Source organism: Centruroides sculpturatus, unplaced genomic scaffold, assembly GCF_000671375.1.
Source record: "Centruroides sculpturatus isolate CEXI.00-Female unplaced genomic scaffold, Cexi_2.0 scaffold1004, whole genome shotgun sequence".
NCBI classification, from domain to species: domain Eukaryota; kingdom Metazoa; phylum Arthropoda; class Arachnida; order Scorpiones; family Buthidae; genus Centruroides; species Centruroides sculpturatus.
In genome coordinates, this window is record NW_019385295.1 from 159,079 (window position 1) to 182,015 (window position 22,937).

Genomic DNA, 22,937 nt, shown 5'->3' on the forward strand with positions numbered 1-22,937 from the left:
TGTAATTTTATAGTTTAAAAATAAAAAAATTCAGAAAAGTACTTTTGAAGAAAATATTACAGTAAAAATTAAACAAATAAATATAATTACGAATGAATAAAACAACGTGCTAAAGTTAATAAAGTTTGAATAAAGAAAATGTCAGAAACACCTGAAGATGCAGATTGCGTGAAAGCATTTGTCATTTTAGGTTGGAAAATTATATTGTTACAGCAGTTTTTCTTGTTTTAAAATTTATGGAATACGAAATGCTTATTTGTTAAAATAAAACAGAATAAAAATTTTTAAATATTTTTAAAAATTTTATTTATTTTTCAGATTATTCAGCACTTCAGATAAATCCTGTACAGCATTTAATATGTGATCCTTCCGAATATCTAAGCAAATCGATTTGTTTTAAAATTATATTTAAAATATTTATTTTAATATTTCTTTAATTTATTATTAATTTTATATTTTATTTTAATAGTTTAATGAAAGAATGGCAGTGTTTCATACACAATTACTACATTTCATTGAATCATTTGTTGAAGATGTGATTCTAAACGAGGAATAAACAGAAACAATATGAAAACAAATATAATTTATTATTTCATAGAATCTAAGCTTATATATGTAACTCGTTTATATATTTTATTTGTACCTAAAGAAAGAACAAGTTTTTGAAACAGCTTCCTAGGGAAAGGAATCGTATTTTTTTTTTTAACTTGTTAATATTTATTTTTAAACTATTTCAATTCGTTTGTAAATATTCTTCTGATGAATAAATAAATAATTATTTCTATGAGAAAACTTAACACATTGAAAGCTTTTTCTAACAAATGGAAAAAATAATCGATCGACATATTTTTATACTTGTTCTATCATCACAGTCGTTCCAGCTTCCTTTACGAGAATATAGGGTTCTTTCAGTTCTAGAAATATTATTTCTAGCTCAAATTTTTGCAAACAGGCACATATCGTATCCCATCTTAAATACGGTGATACAACACCGGGCAGGAATTGGCAGTCCATTAAAAATATGTATTATTTTATATATATATATACTATACATATATATTTTTTTATTATTGTATATATATGTATATACAATCTGGTTTTAGATCTTGAAACTAATGCTATTTTCATTCACATTGTTTTTCCAAGGGCATCAATACAGTGCAAGTAAAAGTCGGAATTTCATATCTACAGTGCAAAGATATATTTATGAGGTTCTATAACTTCTCACTTGTAAATAGAAGTTGCATAGAAAATTATACTTCTCCACAATTGGACGTCGATTTGTCGTCTCATCTTGGGAGATATTCGCAAGTATAAGACTTGTCGGCATTATTGCTGTTGGGATGAGAATGAAATAACGATATTTCTTTTAATAGAAATCAATGTTACAACAGAGACAAGTTACCATCTATAAAATTTGGCATTTACTCGCCTGTTTTATATTTCCTCTATTTAAAACAATTATGACATTAAGAAATATCGCTTTTATTTCAAAACGAGGAAAAGAACATCGAGGCGGTAAAACTGTCAAGATTCTGGAAGACGGGCATGTTGCAGACTACTGAATCTACAGTACTGACAAATTATATTGCTTTGTCACCTCCAGCTGTTCCCATACAACCAGCAATCGATCCTAGTTGAGTATCTTATGTACAGTAAATAGCTTGCAGCATTTATAAAAAAGACAATATATATACAAGATCACACCTCTCGTCAGAGTTCGGTATATAGGTGAGTGTGATACAGTTCAGAGTTCATTGGAGGAGGAGCAGTCGGACCAAGAGATGCAGCCGACGGAGGCCTTAAATGCTGTTGAAGTTCACGCATCATATTACGTAATTCTTCTCTCACACTCGCAATAATATCTCTTTTTAAATAATCCAATTCATGTGGTGAAAGAAATCCGGCACTTCCTGGACTCGGAAGTTCTGAAGGGGGTAAATTGGGACTGTGGCACACTGGAGGTGGAATAGGAGGTGGAGGTGGGATCTGGCCGGTCCACACTTGATTTCCTCGTAAAGAACGAATTATATCACGTTTAATACCATCGATTTGTCCGGTATTTCTAGCAGCTTCACGTTTTCTGTCTTCACGAAGTTCGTACCTATAAGAAAAGACTTAATGAGAAAGTATGAAATTAACGTTTATTCATCGCACGAAAAATAACGTAATAAATGAATTTTCTTCCTTCATAAAATGTCTGAAACTATTCATTTAGGATATTTATTGTCACAGAAAACTAGAAAATGTCAATTAAGTTAAATGTTTAAATCTGTATACATTTAAAATGTCTTCTATAAATTTATTTTTACGATACTGATGAAAGTATAGATTTGGTAATTAACCTAAATTAAGTTAGAGAAATTCGTAAAATTTTATGGGCATTGATTATTAAAAATCATTTTAATAAATTGAAAGTTATTCCTATAATTAAACATATTTTACTTCATCTTTTTGATTAAGAGCAATGCAATTAAATTAAACTTTATGTCCCCAAATGGTTTAAAGATACTGACGTAGAAAAGATATGTTTAAATTTTTAAAATACCATGACATTATTTTTATTATTGTTTTTATTTTTTGAATTAAGTATAATATTTTCAATACGTTTGTCGATAGTTACTATGTATTTTTTTTTTAAATTTTAACAGATAAAAATTCTATTAAACAAATTTTTATTATTGGTAATTTGAAAGATATAACTTAATTGAAAAATTTCGACTTTATAATGAAACAGTGAATATAGATAAATATAATTTAAATATTTTAAAATATAAGTTGTTGTACAGGTAAATATTCTTTATTAATATTACTTATATATAAATATATAACGGATATATATAACGTTTTGTAAAAGTATTGTAGAGAGATTTATTATTATAATGATAGTTTTTTTTTAAATGTATCCGCATTCTTTACTTAACATTATCGGCCTACAAATACGGTTATTTCTGTAAAGTTATACAATATTAAAACAGAAAACATATAGTATTATTAATCTCCTATAATAAAGGATTTAAGTGATTTTATTTCATATTATTTCTATGGTATATGTTAAAACATCAAAATCTAAAATTAGTCAGAACTTGAATGTTTCCAGGCAAATTTTAACTAAGTAAAATTAAAACTAAAAAAGCAAAACTAAACTAATTCTAAAATATAATTTCTTAAGGAGAATGCTTTTTGTAATTATTTTAATAAGTATAATTTGTAACATTAAGAAATCCCCGTATACTTTCTAACACAATTTTATTACGTTAATGAGTTTAATATAACAAAGTTCTCCAGAAATTGTGCAGGAATGTCTCAGTCCTGCAAATGACACTGATTATAAAAGTAAAAAAGGCTTTGTTGCAATTTCTTTTATCTGATAAGGTCAGGTTCTGGAGGATTTCGATTTTTGACTATAACGTCTTGTACATGTTTTCTATAATTTATAATTTCTTTTAAAAAAATCTGGAAATGATGTATTAGAGCCCAGAAAGTGCCAAAAAATCACTAAACTGCTCTAAAAAGGTTAAAACTGGTTACATCTGTCATTTACTGTTAAATGTATCAAGAATTTTGCCAAAAAACTAACATTTCAGCTAAACAAAGCAAGAAATGATACTTAATTGAGAACGCTAAATAAAAATATTAGGCACTAAAACAACAAAAGCATGCTAAATCCGGCAATTCTGCTTTCGTCTGATGTCTATTTATCTCAGGTGACGTTCGTGGTAGAATCATTATATTAAAAGAGTACCACATTTCGATTATAAAAACGAACGATAACTTAAAATTAATTAAAATTTAATTTATTATATTATTATCGTTGTACAGAAAGGAAAATATTGAGCATTTCAAGAGTACGCTAAAAATATGTAGGCCATCACTAAAATAAGATTTATCAAAATAGAAGATATCGTTCAATCGGGAGAAGTTTTCCATTAAACTTATACGATTTGCGCAAGGAACTATAATTCTTATCGTTATGGAGGGATTTATCATATCGGTAATCGTTATGCCGAGATCCGAGTTTACTTAAATATTTGTTTTTAATATATTGAATTTATATATTTTTAAATAATTTATTTATAGAATTTATATTTATTCGCATAAAAATTTCTTTATACAGAGAGAAATAATCGAGAAAAACATTATGACTATGGTTACAAGAATGTCACGAGAGAAATTTTATTAAAAATTTTCGAAAATTCTGTTTAAAAATATCAATAAATATAAGTTTATTATTGCACATATAAATATATAATTAAGTAGATTATAAAAGTGTTTATAAATATTTAAAGATATATTTAATATATTTGAAAAGACATTAAATATGCTTGCTCATATCATATATAAATATCTTTCTATGCATTACCTCAAACTAGAAATATCTTGTTTTATCTCTAAGAGGTCGTCTTCGTTGACACCATCCTGCCTCAGCTGTTTCTTGGTTTGGTGAATGTATCGGCTTACAAGTCTCTTCATGACCTCCTAAACAATATAAAAAAAAATTTTAGTATATGATGGAATATATTTTCGTTGCAATCTATGTGTGTTGTTATATATTTGTTTTGATATATGGGAAATAATTTGTAAGGTAAGTTTTAAACCAGTTTTATATTGTAAGTGTATCAATAAATACTTGTTATATTTATACATATAATAAATTATAATTATGTGATGTAAGATATAATATCAATTTAATCTTTATTCTTGTAGTCACTATTTATTTATCAATCAAAGCCTAATTTATGATGTCAAAAATCTTACAAGTTAGAATTTTAGAAAATAATCTTGATCTACATCGAAATTCTTCTTTGTTTTTCTCTTTTTTGTCTGAAATATCTGTTATAGTGAGATTAAGATGTCTCATTTTGTGTTATATGTTTAATTTGACTTTAGAAAAATATTGCAAAATACAATTAAAAGAATTAATAACGTTTTATAAATTATTAATTAATATTTGCATCAAATTTTACTTATTATTTATAAGATATTAATTATAAGTAGCTGTTATCTTAATAAACTTATTTTACAAAACGTTAACATTTAAATTTATCATGAAAAATCTCTCAGAAAGTCTAATCTATAATTTTAAAAGAAAATACTAGTAGAAAATCCGATTATGTTAGATTTAATAGTTTATTTTAGTCATTTTTGTGACAGAATCACATTTTTAAGAATTCTTAATACGATTTACTTTTCTATCGCTAAATCTAAATCTGATTAGTTTTTCAAGAAAATTAATATATGATATTTCTATAATTTATATTTTTTTGAAATTGTCGAGGATTTAATTTAATAAACCAATTGATAATACAAAATTATATAGTTTACTAGAATATTGATCGTGTTATACCTTATTAAACATTAAAAAAAACTAAAATAATAAAACATCTGATTCAATATGAGTATTTTTATGGTATAGTAATTATAGATTTAAAAAAAATTCTACTTCTGTAAAATAAACAATCAGTGTACAATAGGCTATAAACCACGTCATAAAGTTGAGTTGGTAATACACTTTACAGTACTTTATTTGATTTTAATGTAATACATTTTATAAATATTTTCTATATTTTTTAAAATAATTTTATCAAGAATGCTGACATTTTATAATTTTAAATATTTCAAATTATATTTGAAATTAGATTCCATATAATAATCTCCCAATTTTTTAAACAACTTAAGAAAGTTAGTTTTAATATTTGTAACTTTATGTTAGTAATTTAAGTACCTCTTTTCAACTCTGTTTAGAAAGATTTAGCAGTCCAAAAGCCACCGAGTCTAGTATGGTAACATTTCAGAACACCTCCGTAAAAAAAGTAGGAAAAAATTAGTACCAAAACTCACCACTGTGGCATTTTTGAAGCTGAAGGTAACAAGTATTTTATTTGTACTCTCATTATATACACACCTGAGCGATTCAGGGGATTCTACTGCTTTAATGTGGTCTCCATTCTGAAGATGTAAAACCTGAAGGCGACGCTCGGTATTTTCAATGGTTCCTTTGTTATGCTTTTCACTTGCAGTGTGAAATCGCTTTTCAAGACGTCTAAACTAACCACTTTTTAAGGTCCACATAAATCAAACTGCCTTTTCGTTGTTTGCAGCGCCAACAGTGCCATAGTGGCGCATTTTGGTACTAAGATTTTTTAACGGAAATATCTTCTGCACGTTCTGAAATGTCCCCATACCAAATTTAGTTGCATTTGGAATGCTAAGTATCTCTGTAGACAGTGCCGTAACTAGATAGGTGCAACAGGTGCACCCGCACAGGGCCTACTTGAAAGAGGGGCCCAAAATGCATGTATTTGTTTTATTACTTTCCCAAACCTAATTAATTAAGGGGCCTAAATACAAATTCTGCACAGGGCACAGGAATGGCTAGTTACGGCACTGTCTGTAGATATCGTTGAATTGAGTACTTTAATTATGATCAGCCAGTATTGCAAAGTGAATGCACGATTCGTTTCAAAAAGCTTTACTTACAAGTTAGAAAACACTGATTCATTTTCTGACACTACATTAATATTCAATATAACATTTATCTTCGCATATTAAATTTTCTAGTTAACTAGTTCGTCGAATAATTTGCATTTTGCTTCGCAACGTTTTCATTATTTCAAAATTACTTTTTAAGGTAAGTTTAAATAANTAACCTGGAAGCTTTTTGAGATATAACCTCCATTTTCTTAATATCTCCCGAACTAATTGTCCGATTCTCCGAAAAATTTTAGAAATATTTCCCCCTAATATGCAAACCACCGTGCAAAATTTTAGAATTTTTCGACAAAAAGCACGGGAGTTATTAAGCTTCAAAGTGGGTGAACAAAATCGTGCCCACACACACACTAACATTCATACACAGAAATTACCCCTGAATTTTTTTTTTTTTTTTTTTTTGCATTTCTTGACGTTTCAAGATGTCCTAAGTCCAAAAAAGTAAACATCTGGGGGTAGCATTTTTGCCGGATTGCCATACTTTCCTTCTGTTATAACAGCCGGGAAAGTAAAAACTTTTTTGAATGAACAAATGAATTTAAGAGAATGTTTGAATGAATGTTTCCTTATCGGGACCGAATGTAATCCTTAAACTGATAATTCTGTAAGGACTTGCAAAGCTATCAAATCCAACGAAGATAATCGAACACAATTTGTCACAATTGACATTTTTTTATAGCTGACAATAAAGGAGTTAATTAATCAAACATTTATTTAAATCTATATATAATTCTCTTCTATATTTACAAAATTTTAAATTGTATTATTTTGAAAACGATCTGTCTNTAATGAAATTTATTAAATAATAGCAATTGCCTTTTCTCTACATTGCTTTCTGTAAATTTTTGAACTAGGTTAAATTTATTGCACAGATGTTTATAGCCATAGCAACAGTAGTGACCAAATATATAATAAACATCTTATAGTCCAATGAGTATACAGTAATACCTCGACTTACGCGAACCCGGAGTTACACGATTTTCAAATCTCGTCGATTCGTCTTTTGTTTGAGCGCCACGCATCTCTTGATTACTCAGACCTCCCACACTATTGTTCGGCTTACATGTTCGGACGTGTCGCGCGGAATTGACGCATAGCTATAATTTATTTTGTGTTATTTATTTCTGTGTTTGTTATATCTACAGAGACTTGAGAGACTCTATGTGGTGATTTCTTGTAACCGTGAACAAATCAAAAGGCGAGATAAGATTAACGAGAACATTTATTAGCTTACATACATCCGAATTGGATTTTACACAAATTGCGAAATTATACCCCGACTTATGCGGTTATTGCTTGGTCCCACTTATTGCGTAAGTTCGGGGTATTACTGTATAATGAAATAACCATAGATCACCTGAAAGATCAGGCTAGAATCTTTCAGGTGATCGTTGGTTATTTCACTAATTATATAATTATGAACTTTATTTACAAAATTTTAAATTGTATTATTTTGAAAACGATCTGTCTAGTTTTACTAGTGTTCTTATAGCAAGAATAAAAATGAACTTATGTTAGATAGGATTCTTTTGAAAAACACTTAATATTTTATGTGTTTTTGGTCTTATTACTTCAATATACCTTTATCTTGACATTATTTGACAAAAAATAAAATGGGGAAATGTTACTTTTAGTTTATTTTAAGTTTATTATTAGTCTATAAATAATTAGTCTTTTTATATAGAAAGTTTGCTTCTGCGAAATTCGAATTTAAAAACTTTACATTTTTCTTTGTTATGTATTATTGAAGCATCATTGCAAAACATTTCCGAACAAAAATAGTATGAATGTCAAAAGATGGCGAAAATTTTATGCAATACATACAAATCCAATAATCCAATTATATAAAATACTTTATAATAGATTTTATAAAGTATTTATAGTTAGTAATTCTATATTTTATACCTTATTAATGAAGGATCAGAGAAAAAGTTAAAAAAAACTAAAATAATAAAACATCTGATTCAATATGAGTATTTTTATGGTATAGTAATTATAGATTTAAAAAAAATTCTACTTCTGTAAAATAAACAATCAGTGTACAATAGGCTATAAACCACGTCATAAAGTTGAGTTGGTAATACACTTTACAGTACTTTATTTGATTTTAATGTAATACATTTTATAAATATTTTCTATATTTTTTAAAATAATTTTATCAAGAATGCTGACATTTTATAATTTTAAATATTTCAAATTATATTTGAAATTAGATTCCATATAATAATCTCCCAATTTTTTAAACAACTTAAGAAAGTTAGTTTTAATATTTGTAACTTTATGTTAGTAATTTAAGTACCTCTTTTCAACTCTGTTTAGAAAGATTTAGCAGTCCAAAAGCCACCGAGTCTAGTATGGTAACATTTCAGAACACCTCCGTAAAAAAAGTAGGAAAAAATTAGTACCAAAACTCACCACTGTGGCATTTTTGAAGCTGAAGGTAACAAGTATTTTATTTGTACTCTCATTATATACACACCTGAGCGATTCAGGGGATTCTACTGCTTTAATGTGGTCTCCATTCTGAAGATGTAAAACCTGAAGGCGACGCTCGGTATTTTCAATGGTTCCTTTGTTATGCTTTTCACTTGCAGTGTGAAATCGCTTTTCAAGACGTCTAAACTAACCACTTTTTAAGGTCCACATAAATCAAACTGCCTTTTCGTTGTTTGCAGCGCCAACAGTGCCATAGTGGCGCATTTTGGTACTAAGATTTTTTAACGGAAATATCTTCTGCACGTTCTGAAATGTCCCCATACCAAATTTAGTTGCATTTGGAATGCTAAGTATCTCTGTAGACAGTGCCGTAACTAGATAGGTGCAACAGGTGCACCCGCACAGGGCCTACTTGAAAGAGGGGCCCAAAATGCATGTATTTGTTTTATTACTTTCCCAAACCTAATTAATTAAGGGGCCTAAATACAAATTCTGCACAGGGCACAGGAATGGCTAGTTACGGCACTGTCTGTAGATATCGTTGAATTGAGTACTTTAATTATGATCAGCCAGTATTGCAAAGTGAATGCACGATTCGTTTCAAAAAGCTTTACTTACAAGTTAGAAAACACTGATTCATTTTCTGACACTACATTAATATTCAATATAACATTTATCTTCGCATATTAAATTTTCTAGTTAACTAGTTCGTCGAATAATTTGCATTTTGCTTCGCAACGTTTTCATTATTTCAAAATTACTTTTTAAGGTAAGTTTAAATAAACCAGCAACGAATTGCTCAACTTTCCCGGCAACATTTAAAATTTTGGTTGTGCCATCTGTTATCAAAAATTTATTAAAAATCTTTTTATATTTTTAACTATTATAAAATGTCAAAAAGTTTAATTTTGAGGGTAGGGATAGTTTTATAAAAAGAATTGTAAATGCTAATAGCAAGTAAAATCGTCATTAAGTCCGACACTACTGGAGATATACACGACCTTCATTATCTCCTCACTTCCTCGACCTTTAACTACAAAAATTTAATAGTATCAAACCCACTAATAAACAAACCTCCCTGCAAAATTTCAGAAAATTTCGACAAAATGCACGGAAAATATTAAACTTCAAAGTGGGTGAACAAAATCGTGCCCACACACACACTAACATTCATACACAGAAATTACCCCTGAATTTTTTTTTTTTTTTTTTTTTGCATTTCTTGACGTTTCAAGATGTCCTAAGTCCAAAAAAGTAAACATCTGGGGGTAGCATTTTTGCCGGATTGCCATACTTTCCTTCTGTTATAACAGCCGGGAAAGTAAAAACTTTTTTGAATGAACAAATGAATTTAAGAGAATGTTTGAATGAATGTTTCCTTATCGGGACCGAATGTAATCCTTAAACTGATAATTCTGTAAGGACTTGCAAAGCTATCAAATCCAACGAAGATAATCGAACACAATTTGTCACAATTGACATTTTTTTATAGCTGACAATAAAGGAGTTAATTAATCAAACATTTATTTAAATCTATATATAATTCTCTTCTATATTTACAAAATTTTAAATTGTATTATTTTGAAAACGATCTGTCTAGTTTTACTAGTGTTCTTATAGCAAGAATAAAAATGAACTTATGTTAGATAGGATTCTTTTGAAAAACACTTAATATTTTATGTGTTTTTGGTCTTATTACTTCAATATACCTTTATCTTGACATTATTTGACAAAAAATAAAATGGGGAAATGTTACTTTTAGTTTATTTTAAGTTTATTATTAGTCTATAAATAATTAGTCTTTTTATATAGAAAGTTTGCTTCTGCGAAATTCGAATTTAAAAACTTTACATTTTTCTTTGTTATGTATTATTGAAGCATCATTGCAAAACATTTCCGAACAAAAATAGTATGAATGTCAAAAGATGGCGAAAATTTTATGCAATACATACAAATCCAATAATCCAATTATATAAAATACTTTATAATAGATTTTATAAAGTATTTATAGTTAGTAATTCTATATTTTATACCTTATTAATGAAGGATCAGAGAAAAAGTTTTATAACATTTTGGCTTTCGATATAAATTTTATATAAAAGGTTATAAAATAGAAATAAAAACTATAAAAATAAATTTAATAAGAGACAGAGAAATTATAATAATTTATCCTAAAAAACTTTAGCTAAAGTGTCGATTATTTTTCATTTAAAAGTTTAGTAATTATTCAGCTTTCTAAATAAATATATTAATCCACATACTAATATAAAATAACGTATTTAAACAATCTTTTTGAAAATATTTGCACCTTTTTTTATATTTTTAATTACTGAATTAAATTAGGCTTATTTATAAGTAACCTTTTTCAAAGAATAAGTTACAAAGCTGAAATTCCTTAACTTATCACAGATTCTATAATTTAATCTAGAAATGGTTGGTAGAGGCGTTCTTTCTTTATAAAGCTTTTAAAAGTTTCGATCGAATGTCGATTCCTAAACAAATTTCATTAGTTTCTACATGTATTTATTTTCGAAATTGTTTAATAATTAACGAAAACACGAACAAATTAAAATGAAGATTAATTTAGAACATGAAAGATTTAAAATTCTTGAATAATAATGGAAAATTTTATCGTCATTAATTTATTGTTGTTTTAAATATTATCATTTTTATGCGTTAATAAAAATTAAGACAAAAAGAAAATGATTTTAGCAGAATTATCAAGACTACTTATGTAGTTTGATAACGGAAACATTTCTATTAGCCTATTTGACTACATAATTATATTCGAATCTTTATATTTGGAAAAGGATCATAATTCCATTTGTTAAGATATAATTATTGCTTGTAATTTGACCATATATAATTATCATATTATTATTAAAAAGTAATCGAGGCTAATTCTGATATAACACACAATTTTCTCATATAAGCTAATCAAAATCTTGAAGAGGATCTTTATCGTTTTATCTGTTGGATTAAACAACGTTGCTATAATAAGAGAATTTGAAAATTGGGAAATATTGTGCGGAGAGAAATCGAGCAACATCTATAATATGAGAAAATCGATACAAAGAGAGAGAGAGAATATTGCTGAAATAGCGATATTAAAACACAATAGAGAACTTTTCGATTTTATTCATCACGTAAAAATGGTTTTAAATAAATGGTATCTGAAATTACTTAATTGTGATTAGATAAACCAAGTGAAGTACTACAGTATACGCCTGTTATAAGAGATATGACTTCTGGAATTCTATATTAATATATTGTTAAATTATATTATACTAAAATTCTAAAGTATAACTTTACTGTAATAGGACAATAGGAATTTTGTATATGATTTAACAATGTATTAATGCAGAAAAAAAATTTAAACTATATTCTTTACTAAGAAAATATAACAGTAATATTAGTTACTACTATCGAAGTGTCGTTTCTACTGTCTGATGATAAAAATTATCATAAAAGCTATAAACTAGATTTATCATGGGAAGCGATCATTGTTTTTTCTTTAATTTCATATAGTTATATATAAATATTTAAGACTTATTATTTTCAAACATTGTTTATAAAGATGGATTGAATAACATTTAGCCTATATCAGTTAATACGACTAATACAATATTTGCATAAACACGACTTTAAAATACAGATCTTACAAATAAATGAAAGAAAATTATCGGATATCGAACATTTAAATGTAGAGAATCGCCGGAAAACTTTTGTGGTGTTATTAATATCTTATGGATTAATAGCTTTAACATCAATATAAATCCGAAACGTTTGCTTGAGGGATTATTTCAAAATATTGTAGAAGTTTTACTTCAAATGGTAAACATTTTACGCTACAATTTACTATTTTTATCCAAAATGTCTATTTTATTTTTGGCAATGACTAATATTTAATCAAATATTTTCTATACATTACGTTTACATCAATTCTAGAAGCTAAATTAAGTATACCTATTCTAATTTATAATTATATATGAATAAATAATTGTGATTTACCGGCATTTTCACCCCTCTTTTATCTTGTATGTGGCCGGCGTTAGTTGAACAATTTTGAAATGCGGTCCTTACACAGAAAAAGGTTGTCCATCCCTGGTCTAAGCGGCGAGAGGAGGGAGGTGTGAAATACATACTAAGTTTAGATAGAAAAGAAAAGCCACAATTTAATTTAAAACACGAAGAAAAGGTACTTACATTTTAAACAGAAGAAAAATTGAAACTCAACGTTGTCACTTTCGGGGACCACCACTTCACCCTTCTTCTCTCTACCGTGTCCCGACCTACTCTCTGTGTCCCTTCTTTTTTTCGGTTTTACGACCCTTTGTCTACATTTCTTATTCCTCTTTTACAACTGTACGCAAATGGATTGCNGAGCGTGCACCGTTCGACTACGCCATTGCTTAAGCTTGTTTTCGTCGTGGAGCTTGTCATCGAATGGCGCTCGGGTGCTTCCTGATAAATTATTTCTTTTGCGAAAAATTCGCTGAACTTTGGAGACATCATTAATATAAATATAATTTTTATGGATGTTAAATAATAAATGGTTTTTAGTGGGTCCGCTGCTCGTTTAAACTCAACGGTTTGTACAATATCCGCTATTGGTCTAGATTCGACCAATCCTGTCGCGACACGAGTTGGCGATGACGTTTTACCGAATTATACGAATTTTTTTAGCATGTTTGTACGAATAATGTCGCAATTTTTTCGCCGTGATATAGGAATCCGAACTATAGGAACCCGTGATTTAGGGGGGTCGACTGTATATGTCCAAGTAACAAATGTTCTGTGGTGTGTTGACAACCTATTTATTTAAGTATTAGCATTTGAATAAATAGGTAAATGTAACGGATACTGTAAGAAAAGCATGCTGTAATAAAAAAATTACATTTTTTTATTACAGCATGCTTTTCTAAAATCTCTTTAACTTGAAAAGGAATCATATTTATATGAAAGATTTTCATCTTTTTTTTTCTTTTTTATGAAGAACGTAATCCCAAAATTTTTCCGGACGTTTCAGAAATATTAATTACATCGTTTTTAACAGTTACTGAATGGAGTACTCTAGAGCAGGGATGGGCAACCCGTTGCCCCCGGGCCGCATACGGTCCGCATTAATAGTTTTTGCGGCCCGCGTCGCATAAAATATGTATAAATATATCAATTTCCTAGCTTAAGAAGTATGCAGCAAAAATTCAAACATTATTTTTTACAACTTATGTATGTGAATAGTTTTTCCTGCAATAAATTTAGTAAAAATTAAAACAAGAAACCGCTAATAGTTTCACATCGGAACTAAGTTAAAACTAGCAATGACTAATATTTAATCAAATATTTTCGATCCATTACGTTTACATCAGTTCTAGAAGCTAAATTAAGTATACATATTCTAATTTATAATTATATATGAATAAGTAATTGTGATTTACCGGCATTTTTCCTTTTCTTTTATCTTGTGTGCGGCCCGTATCAGTTCAAAAGTTTTGAAATGGGATCCTTACACAGAAAAAAGTTGCCCATCTCTGCTCTAGAGTCTGAACAGCATTTCTGAATAGATTTAACTTTGATCATGTTCCGATACTTACAGCAAAATTTTATTATATTCAGAAATATCAACGCAGAAATTTTTTACACTAAAACCCATTTGATATTTCATATATAGTTCTTACATCAAATAATTTAACTTTGAGTTAAAATCATAATTTTCGATATTTTATCATATCTTTTAATTTGCGTAAAATTATGCCAAATGTAACAATAATTTACAAAAGTAAAATATTTTCATCTTAATTTTAATCAAAATAAAAACGATGAAAATATGGAGAAATTTCTATAAAAGTTATTCAATTAAATGAGCCAATTTTAGAATGTACATTTAATCAATTTTGTTATTTTTCAGTTTTTTTAATCATAATGAACGATAGTAGAGGTTATAATGATTTCTCCAGTTGAATTTAATTTCAATACAAACTTCGTATGAAGATACTAAAATTCTTGATGTTACAATTTCTAATTTAAAATTTTTCCTAATCAAATTGTTGTTTTTTAATTAGTACATTTCAAGGCACAGTATCTTTTGTTTAGTCTAAAAATTTTTAAACGGATTATTTTATAAACCGTCTAAATGCAAATTTCAAACGAATATAAAAGCGCTCCTGGAGCTTCTTCACAAAGTAACGACAGCAACCAAGTTAATAAAGGGGAATATCATACTGACAGTTGAACTTCTGATGGCTTCAGATTCTCACGTGTTGTCGATTGAAAGAGCAAGTGTCGCGAAAAGTTAGAGACTGATTTTTTTCAATTCTTTCTCGTTTAACAATTGTGAAGAAACTCCGAGGACATCTTTATTTTCGGTTGAAAAATCAAGTTTATACGGCTTACGAACGAACGTCGGAAAATTATTTCAGTAAAAGTTACAAATTTAGCTTTACAAGTTATTTAGATTTTTTATTTTACAGATTTTATGCGTTACTCGTTCAACTTTAAAAAGAAAAATCTTTATTATTTTAATAATTATCTCTTGATTCGATTGTTTGTCCGAAACATTATCTATTTTTAAGAGTATAACATTCAGAAAATGGATAATTATACTTCCAATATTTGACCTTCTTCCATCAGAATTAATTATCGATGCCGGCGATATCAAGTTTCTTAACTTTCGATAACGAAACACTTTAAAAAGATTTACGCCGACTAATTCGCCGGAAACCATTAATTTTTCTTTCAATATTGGAAATTGTTTTCGGACTCTTTCCATTGAAGCAGTGCTCATGCGAAAATAATTATACATAAAAATTAGCCATAAAGTAAAGCTATATTAAGTATGATTTAGATTTAAAATTTTCCTTAATCGAAAATATGCGTTTTATAACATTTATGAATATTTATTATTTTTTAGCCATTCTCAAATTCAGTTGATTGTTAAATAATTCCAGATTCGTTCCCTTTTTTTTCTAACTCACATCAAATATTTAAAACACTTTCTAGAATGTAAAACAATAAATTTTGATATAATTTTACATTAAACAGAAACACTATGAACTACAAACTTCAGTTTACTATTTTTTTAATGTTTATATTGATACAAAAAATCCTTTAAAAGACAAGTTTCTGTTTTTTTTAATAATTCTAGCATTTTAGATTTTCTATCTGGCTTAGATGTTATATCAAATGTGGATTTATTTTTATTTATTTTTTTTTATTTTCTTCGAAACAGAGTGAGGTTTTGGAAAATTTTTCAATATAGATTTTTCACAAGAAAATCTTTTATTTGACGAAATTTATATAACTTTCTATATGTAATGATGATTTTTTTAATGAATTGAATCTCTTACACTATATAAAATTTTGATTTATTCAGTCTAACATTTTGTATTCATTATTTTTTGTTTTTCAGTGTGAAATATTATGATTTTTTAGTAATTAAATAATTATATTCATTCATTTATTATTGTATATTCTCTTTGTATTTGTAAATGTATTTTTTAGTAAATTTCATATCAATAAATTCCCACTGGCATAATCTGTCCTTCCTTAATCTCGAGAATGAAATTAGATAGTTGAAAATCAAGATCAGATATAGCAAGCTTCAGGATCCACGACTGACTATATACGAACTTCGTGATTGGACCGGAAGTCACTTTATTTTAATTCAAAAATTTTCTCCAGAACGGAGTTAGATGATCGCAGAGTCTATTATTAGCAGGTAAAGTATAATGTAAACTACTAAAATCAAAGCATATATTTTAAATTAAATAAATTAAAAATTTCAGCCCTGCATTGTGACGATGTCACAATAAATAATTGTTCGTTTTACTTTATTATTCATGAAGAAATTCAAAAATCAAATAACTTGAATTTAAGATGAAGTATCTTAGTAACCTATAATTGAAGGCATCAAAAATATTTGATCGAATCGGATAATTATGACTCTCTAAATGTATAAAAAAATTCTGATTGACTGATTAATAGTTTTTACTTTAAATATTATATAAAAAAATTAAAAAAATACTGTTTTTATTCCATAAAAAGTTTACTAGATGTCACGCGTAACTTTATCGCTACGAAAACTTTTAGCTTGATATATAATTTCGAATTTTAAAATCAAAATTCTTGAAATATTTTTTACTGTTTTAAATTTTAGTATGCTATTTAAGATGTTACATAGGTATAGCTTATAGAAGAAATATACTTAAGACAGGGGGAATTTTAGGTTCAATCCCTTCCATTTGGAAAGAGTTAAAAAAATGAAAATTAAAATTTGACAGTATATGGTACTGTAAAAAACATATTTATTTTGTATCCATTCAGTATCTCCTTATTTTACTGTATTGAATTGCTCTATACACCTATATCGTAAAAACTGATATATTAAGTTATGAAAAAATAATGCTTTTTTAAAACCTTACCTTTTCAAAAATTCTGCGCACTGGCTATATACATAAAGATTATTATATATCTATAAGATATGAACAATATTTCAAAAATTAAATATAAAAACTTTATATATTTTTCGGAAAATTTTCAATTTTTAAGAAAATAGTAGTACAACTAAACGAGTTTTAAAAATATATCGAGATAAAAGTACTGAAATAAAGTATGTCTTTTTCTAATATTAATTTATTTTAATCAATTAATTTTAACCATCTGCCGTTATATATTTTTATTCTTTATCTAATGATAATAGTGAAACGAAACGAAAGTTACTAATCTTGACGTTTATAATAGTATTATAAACTGATTAATATAAATTGTTTGTGCATGTTTATGCTCTTAACTCTATAATCGATCGTGAAAATAATGTCCACTTTTCTACCAAAGCATTTTAAAGCTTACGTTAAGTTTTAAAGAAGAAATTAAATTATAGGAATATGTTCCTCAAAGCATATGTATTGTGATTGATTTCATATCCTTATTCTAGGTATATAAATATCAATCAATAGGTAATTAAGAATTAGAATTCATAAGTTTAGATTGGCTATCCAAAGAAATGTATATCTAAGTCATAGCATTGGCACCGATCAAAGAGTTTCTTTGAATGATGATTAGGTTATAATAGATTATTTTGCTCTTTCGGATAAATTTTTTTCTGTTTCTTTTAATTATCAAATTCGAATTCATGTGCAAAGAATACAGAATTACATTACTCAAAAATACAGTTGATATGAAACTTAATTTTAAGAATACTTCACATCGAGGAATTACAAGAACGTATTCGCTGTCATCTTAAAATAAATTTTTATGTATTACATAAAGAAATATCAACGTTTTTGTTGCTATTTAAATGTCAAAGAATAACTGATATTAAAGTTATTATTCTTCGTACCGTTGACTTAAAAAATTTAATGAAAGAAAATTTACCATTATAACTACAAAAGATGATGCCATTTCCTGTGATTGTAATGTTAGATTTTTTCTTATTAAATTTTTGTCTGTTAAAATTTCTTTCAGAACCTAAGAACCAAGCAACAAGCCCCCTTATTTATTTAATTTTAATCATTCTAAAACTTTTTAAAAATTTATTTATTAGTTTTAAACAGTCCACAAGTTTGACATCTCCACACTGTTACATTATAAACACGAAATAGCATTATTACACAAAACAAGAAATAAGAACATTATCGAACTACCATTTTTATAAACTAATAGATTTAGATATTTGAAAACATCATACGACAATTTTTACGAAAATAAACACCATCAAAATTTACTATGTGAATACTAAACACTTCCATTTTCATTACGAAGATTTAGAAATCTTTTCAAGATTCATTTTGTTCTTTAATTTATGGAAAACAATCCATTTATTCTCTTAATAAGTGACTCGTGTAAGCTACAGCTTTCAATTATTTGAAATGTTTCCGAATCTATGCATATTAAAATAACAAAGTTCTATTGTATTCTATTGTTTTATTGCATAAGTTAAGTTGTTTTAATTAATATGTAAATGGTAAATTTTAGATGTGCCGACAATTTTCAAAACATTCGCTTGTTTGAAATTGAACATTCATTTTATTAAGTAGTCGTCTTCATTTGGGTTGTAGGTACTACAGTTACAAAAATTATAGATTTAAATAAGTTTTTTTTATTATTTTGTTTAGTTTTGTTATCTTTCAATCGAATTTGTATAAGGTATTGAAGTATCGGAACATGACAAACCAAACAGAAAATTTTCTATATAGTATATTGGGTCTGAATTGGACTCGAATCCGGAGCCTTATGGTAGTAGGATGATATCTGGCCGACGAGTATGTTTAAAACATTGTTCTTTCGATGTAGCAAATTAATATTTTATATTTTTAACGCAATCGACAATTAAATTATCATATCCTATTTATGTATTATTAAATAAAATATTTTGTTAATTCGTTTCTAAAGGATCATAGGTAAATAAGATACAGGCTATAAGATAATTTACTATTATTCAACCTTACCATTATTCAACCGTTTCTGATTACTCTTTTCGATTATTTAAATTATTTGATGTTGATAGAATGAAATGAATGCGGATTCAAATGCTAAATCGCTCATCTTAATTGCTTCGGATTAATCTGATTATTTGCAGGATTGAAATGAAATGAGATAACAAAACTACTACTTTATGAGTTTATCCCCTCGATAATCTTCGTTTAATGGAAGTGTATCAAATTAATCAATTGAATATAACTTCAAGACGTCTAAAAGTTTTGTTTTACATTATGTTTATATTGTAATTAATACGATTTCTAAATCGCAAATATAGAAATATTTACTTAATAGGAATTTAAAATTCAAAATTTGTTTTATTTCCAATTACTACTGAAAATTTTAATATTTTAGAATTTATCTTTAGTGCTATTCATTCTAGTAATATTTTGTAGTTAGATCATTTAATTACTACTAAATTAATTCATTTGTATTCNAATTTATAAGATGATACAGAAGAGAAGTATAAAGGAAAATTAAGTTACATGACTTAAATAATATAAGAAAAAAGTTAATTTTCCAACAAATTGAGGAAGGAAAATATGTATATAACAATTTTTAAATTCTTTATTTGCTAATTTCTTGAACAAAATTTATAAGATGATACAGAAGAGAAGTATAAAGGAAAATTAAGTTACATGACTCTAATAATATAAGAAAAAAGTTACTTCTTTCAAGTGACGATGAAATTTTTTTATATTAAAAACTTTCGCACGTCATTGAGTAATTACTATATTAAGATTGCTACTGTAATTATCATACCTGTCATTTTAGTTGACAAAATGTCACACACGCTCTGTTACACTTCCCACAAACTGAACGGCGGCTGCAACATAAACTCACCTGATAAATTATTTTACTACTGGTTATAGAATTTCCAAGATGAGGAGTTGTTCCGTTTTGATTTGGAGGCTGAATAAAACAATAAGAGGTCGGTAATTTTTATTTTTCGAATTAATATAATAAATTTTGAAATTTATTAAAATAATATAATCATTAATATAAAATTGAAAAGTGTAATATCAATTAAGGTAAGATATTAAAGTAAAGAATTGCCTAAAGTGACAGCGTAATGGCAAAGAGTTTAAAGTCCATCACCATAAAGGGACTCATACATCAAGCCACTTGAGTTTATATGGGCGAGAGGGTTATCAATTTTGTAAGGTTATCGCTTAAAAAGCGTGCACCTACCTTAGAAGTGACTATGTCACCCAGATACATTGGATTGATTGTTTCGGGCTGGAAATAAATATTCATGTTAATAATATCTGTAGTAAAGTGTACTCAATAATTTAAGCTTGCATTTTTATTTGGAAAAGGAAGGTTATTTTTAATATATTTTCTATATTAAATGATAAGTAACACTTAAAATAAAACGGTATGTATTAAAATATAATTCAGATAAATGAGCATTGTGCAGTGTATACATTTTTTGCAGGTTATTTAAGAAATTACTCACTTTAATATTTGCTTTATCGAAAGACTTGCGTCCAAACCAAGACTTACTGCTGGGACAGAGAAGCATCAGAAGACGTTTCGTTCCTTTCAAAAAGTAGAATATCGATTTAGGACTGATGATAATGTTGAAAGGTGGTGGAAGAGTGCACCCTTCATCGAAATAGCCCATCCATAGTTTGGATCGGGCAAATTTCCATTCTCTGTCTGCGTGATCCTATACTCCGACAATGAAATCCAAATATAACATATTATGGATCGTCTTCGTAATTAAAAAAAGTATGTATATATATATATCTTAAAAGATAAGTATATAATAATTGTTAAAATAACAAATTTCTAAAAGGGGGAAAATATATTAAAAGTTAAAGAATGTTGCAGAATTGACATGCTTGAATTACGAGAAATTTCGAAAAAAATATAATTTATAATTTTGAATAATTTAAAAATTATGATAAATTCTTGCGTTATACATAAAATAGAAAATAAAAAATAGCTCTGCGAAAATTTTAAAATAATAAATCAAACTAAAACCAGATGCATGCAAAAATTACAATGGATATATTTAAATTTAATATTTTATAACATAAAAAAAGCTTACGAATAAAGGGAAAAATGTCTTTCACAAGCGAAAGTAGTAGAATGCATATAGGCTTTCTATACTTCTACGAACACATAGAGACTGTGTGACATGCTGAAGTGTTTTCTCCGTCATTTTTCAATTTTAATAATCATTTTAACATGCAAATAAATAATTTCAAAATGCAAATTTAAAGAAAACTTATCCGTCATTCCGATTAAATAAAATTAATTTATCTTTGGTCTTAATTTTTCTTTTTTTTATAGTGAATTTTTAATGAACAACAAAGAAAATAATCAGGGCAATGTGTAATGTCTGCATTCACTATAAAATATTCCAAAATTAATTAATTAATATTAGAAAATAAATTAATATTTACTAATTTTCATGAATTGTTTACAATAAAGATCATAATTCATTTTTCTTTTCGTGAATTAATACGCGTGGAAGTTTATCTAGACAGAGTAAGAGTGATCAAATTGTCTATTGTGTATTAAAAATTAAAAGAATTGTTAATAGAAATTTAAAACAAATATTATATTTAAACAATTTTTTTAAAATATTAAAGTATAATAGAAAGCCTACATGCAGAACTATTGTTATAACAATTCAGTAATTCGTAAACGATTAAATCGATTCGCTTGTGAAATGACACACTCCATTTATCTTTGAAGGAGATCCTGTTATCCTGCTAACAACATCTACTTTCATAAAAGCTTTTCGTTTATTTGTGTTCTCGGATTATTTCCAAATTTTTTCAACATCCAATACACAAAAATCCATGCATTTAGTTATCGTTCTAGGATTATTTGAATAAATTGTTTCCTAATCAGCTGACAATATAATTGCAGTGTGAAATCGGCAATATAATTCTTCGCACTAAAAGAATCGTATTGGTAACAGATACGAGTAAGAAGAACATAACATCTCGCTAATTGCAGACATTACACACGCACAGATCGTCAATAGTGAAAATAAAGGCGTTAGTCACTAATTAGATGTGCAAATTTGGCCGCACCCGATAAATCTAGTACATCAATAGCAGTGATAGGGCGTACCTCTATAACCTGGAACGATTTCGTCATCATTGCTATTAGCATATTAACCAGTACGACGATGGCTGTCACGTGGTAGGACATGAACAGGCCCTGTCCCACAGTCTCTATAAATACATCGTCTTCCACTAAATCGGTGCTCTTAGGTGAACTAATCCCAAATAAGGACCAGAAGAGTGTGGCAAAGGTATTGCCTATCCTGTCAAGGTTAGAGGAAAAGGAAAAGCAAGAATGGTGAAATACAAGAAAGTAAAAAATTTATAAAGTTGTAAAAATTTAAGAATTTCCGAAATGGTTAACGTGCTTTTCTTCATTTTACAATACAAAGATATACAGAATGGTCTAAAATTAATGATAATAGCCAAAGCCAAATAATTCAGCATTGAAAAATAAGTATAAAATGTAGAGATTTTCTCATTTTCTCATAAAAAGTATTGACACAA

The 22,937-nt window shown here is 27.4% G+C and overlaps 1 protein-coding gene across 3 annotated transcripts in view; it reads right to left on the minus strand.

Annotated features, from left to right (window-relative positions):
• Positions 1 to 481: 481 nt before the first annotated feature.
• LOC111637278 (transient-receptor-potential-like protein) overlaps positions 482 to 22,937 on the minus strand; it is a 114,046-nt gene continuing 91,590 nt past the window's right edge. For 2 of the 3 annotated variants that reach the window (XM_023382747.1, XM_023382748.1), the window contains exons 7-12: positions 22,498 to 22,693; positions 20,864 to 21,076; positions 20,596 to 20,643; positions 20,248 to 20,316; positions 4,364 to 4,479; positions 484 to 2,104 (exon numbers count right to left, since the gene is read on the minus strand). In XM_023382747.1, the coding sequence (XP_023238515.1) occupies positions 1,714 to 2,104; positions 4,364 to 4,479; positions 20,248 to 20,316; positions 20,596 to 20,643; positions 20,864 to 21,076; positions 22,498 to 22,693 (1,033 nt within the window). In that variant the 3' untranslated portion in view covers positions 484 to 1,713. Of the gene's footprint in view, positions 2,105 to 4,363; positions 4,480 to 20,247; positions 20,317 to 20,595; positions 20,644 to 20,863; positions 21,077 to 22,497; positions 22,694 to 22,937 lie in introns of all 3 variants that reach the window. The other variant, XM_023382749.1, reaches the window with a different exon arrangement.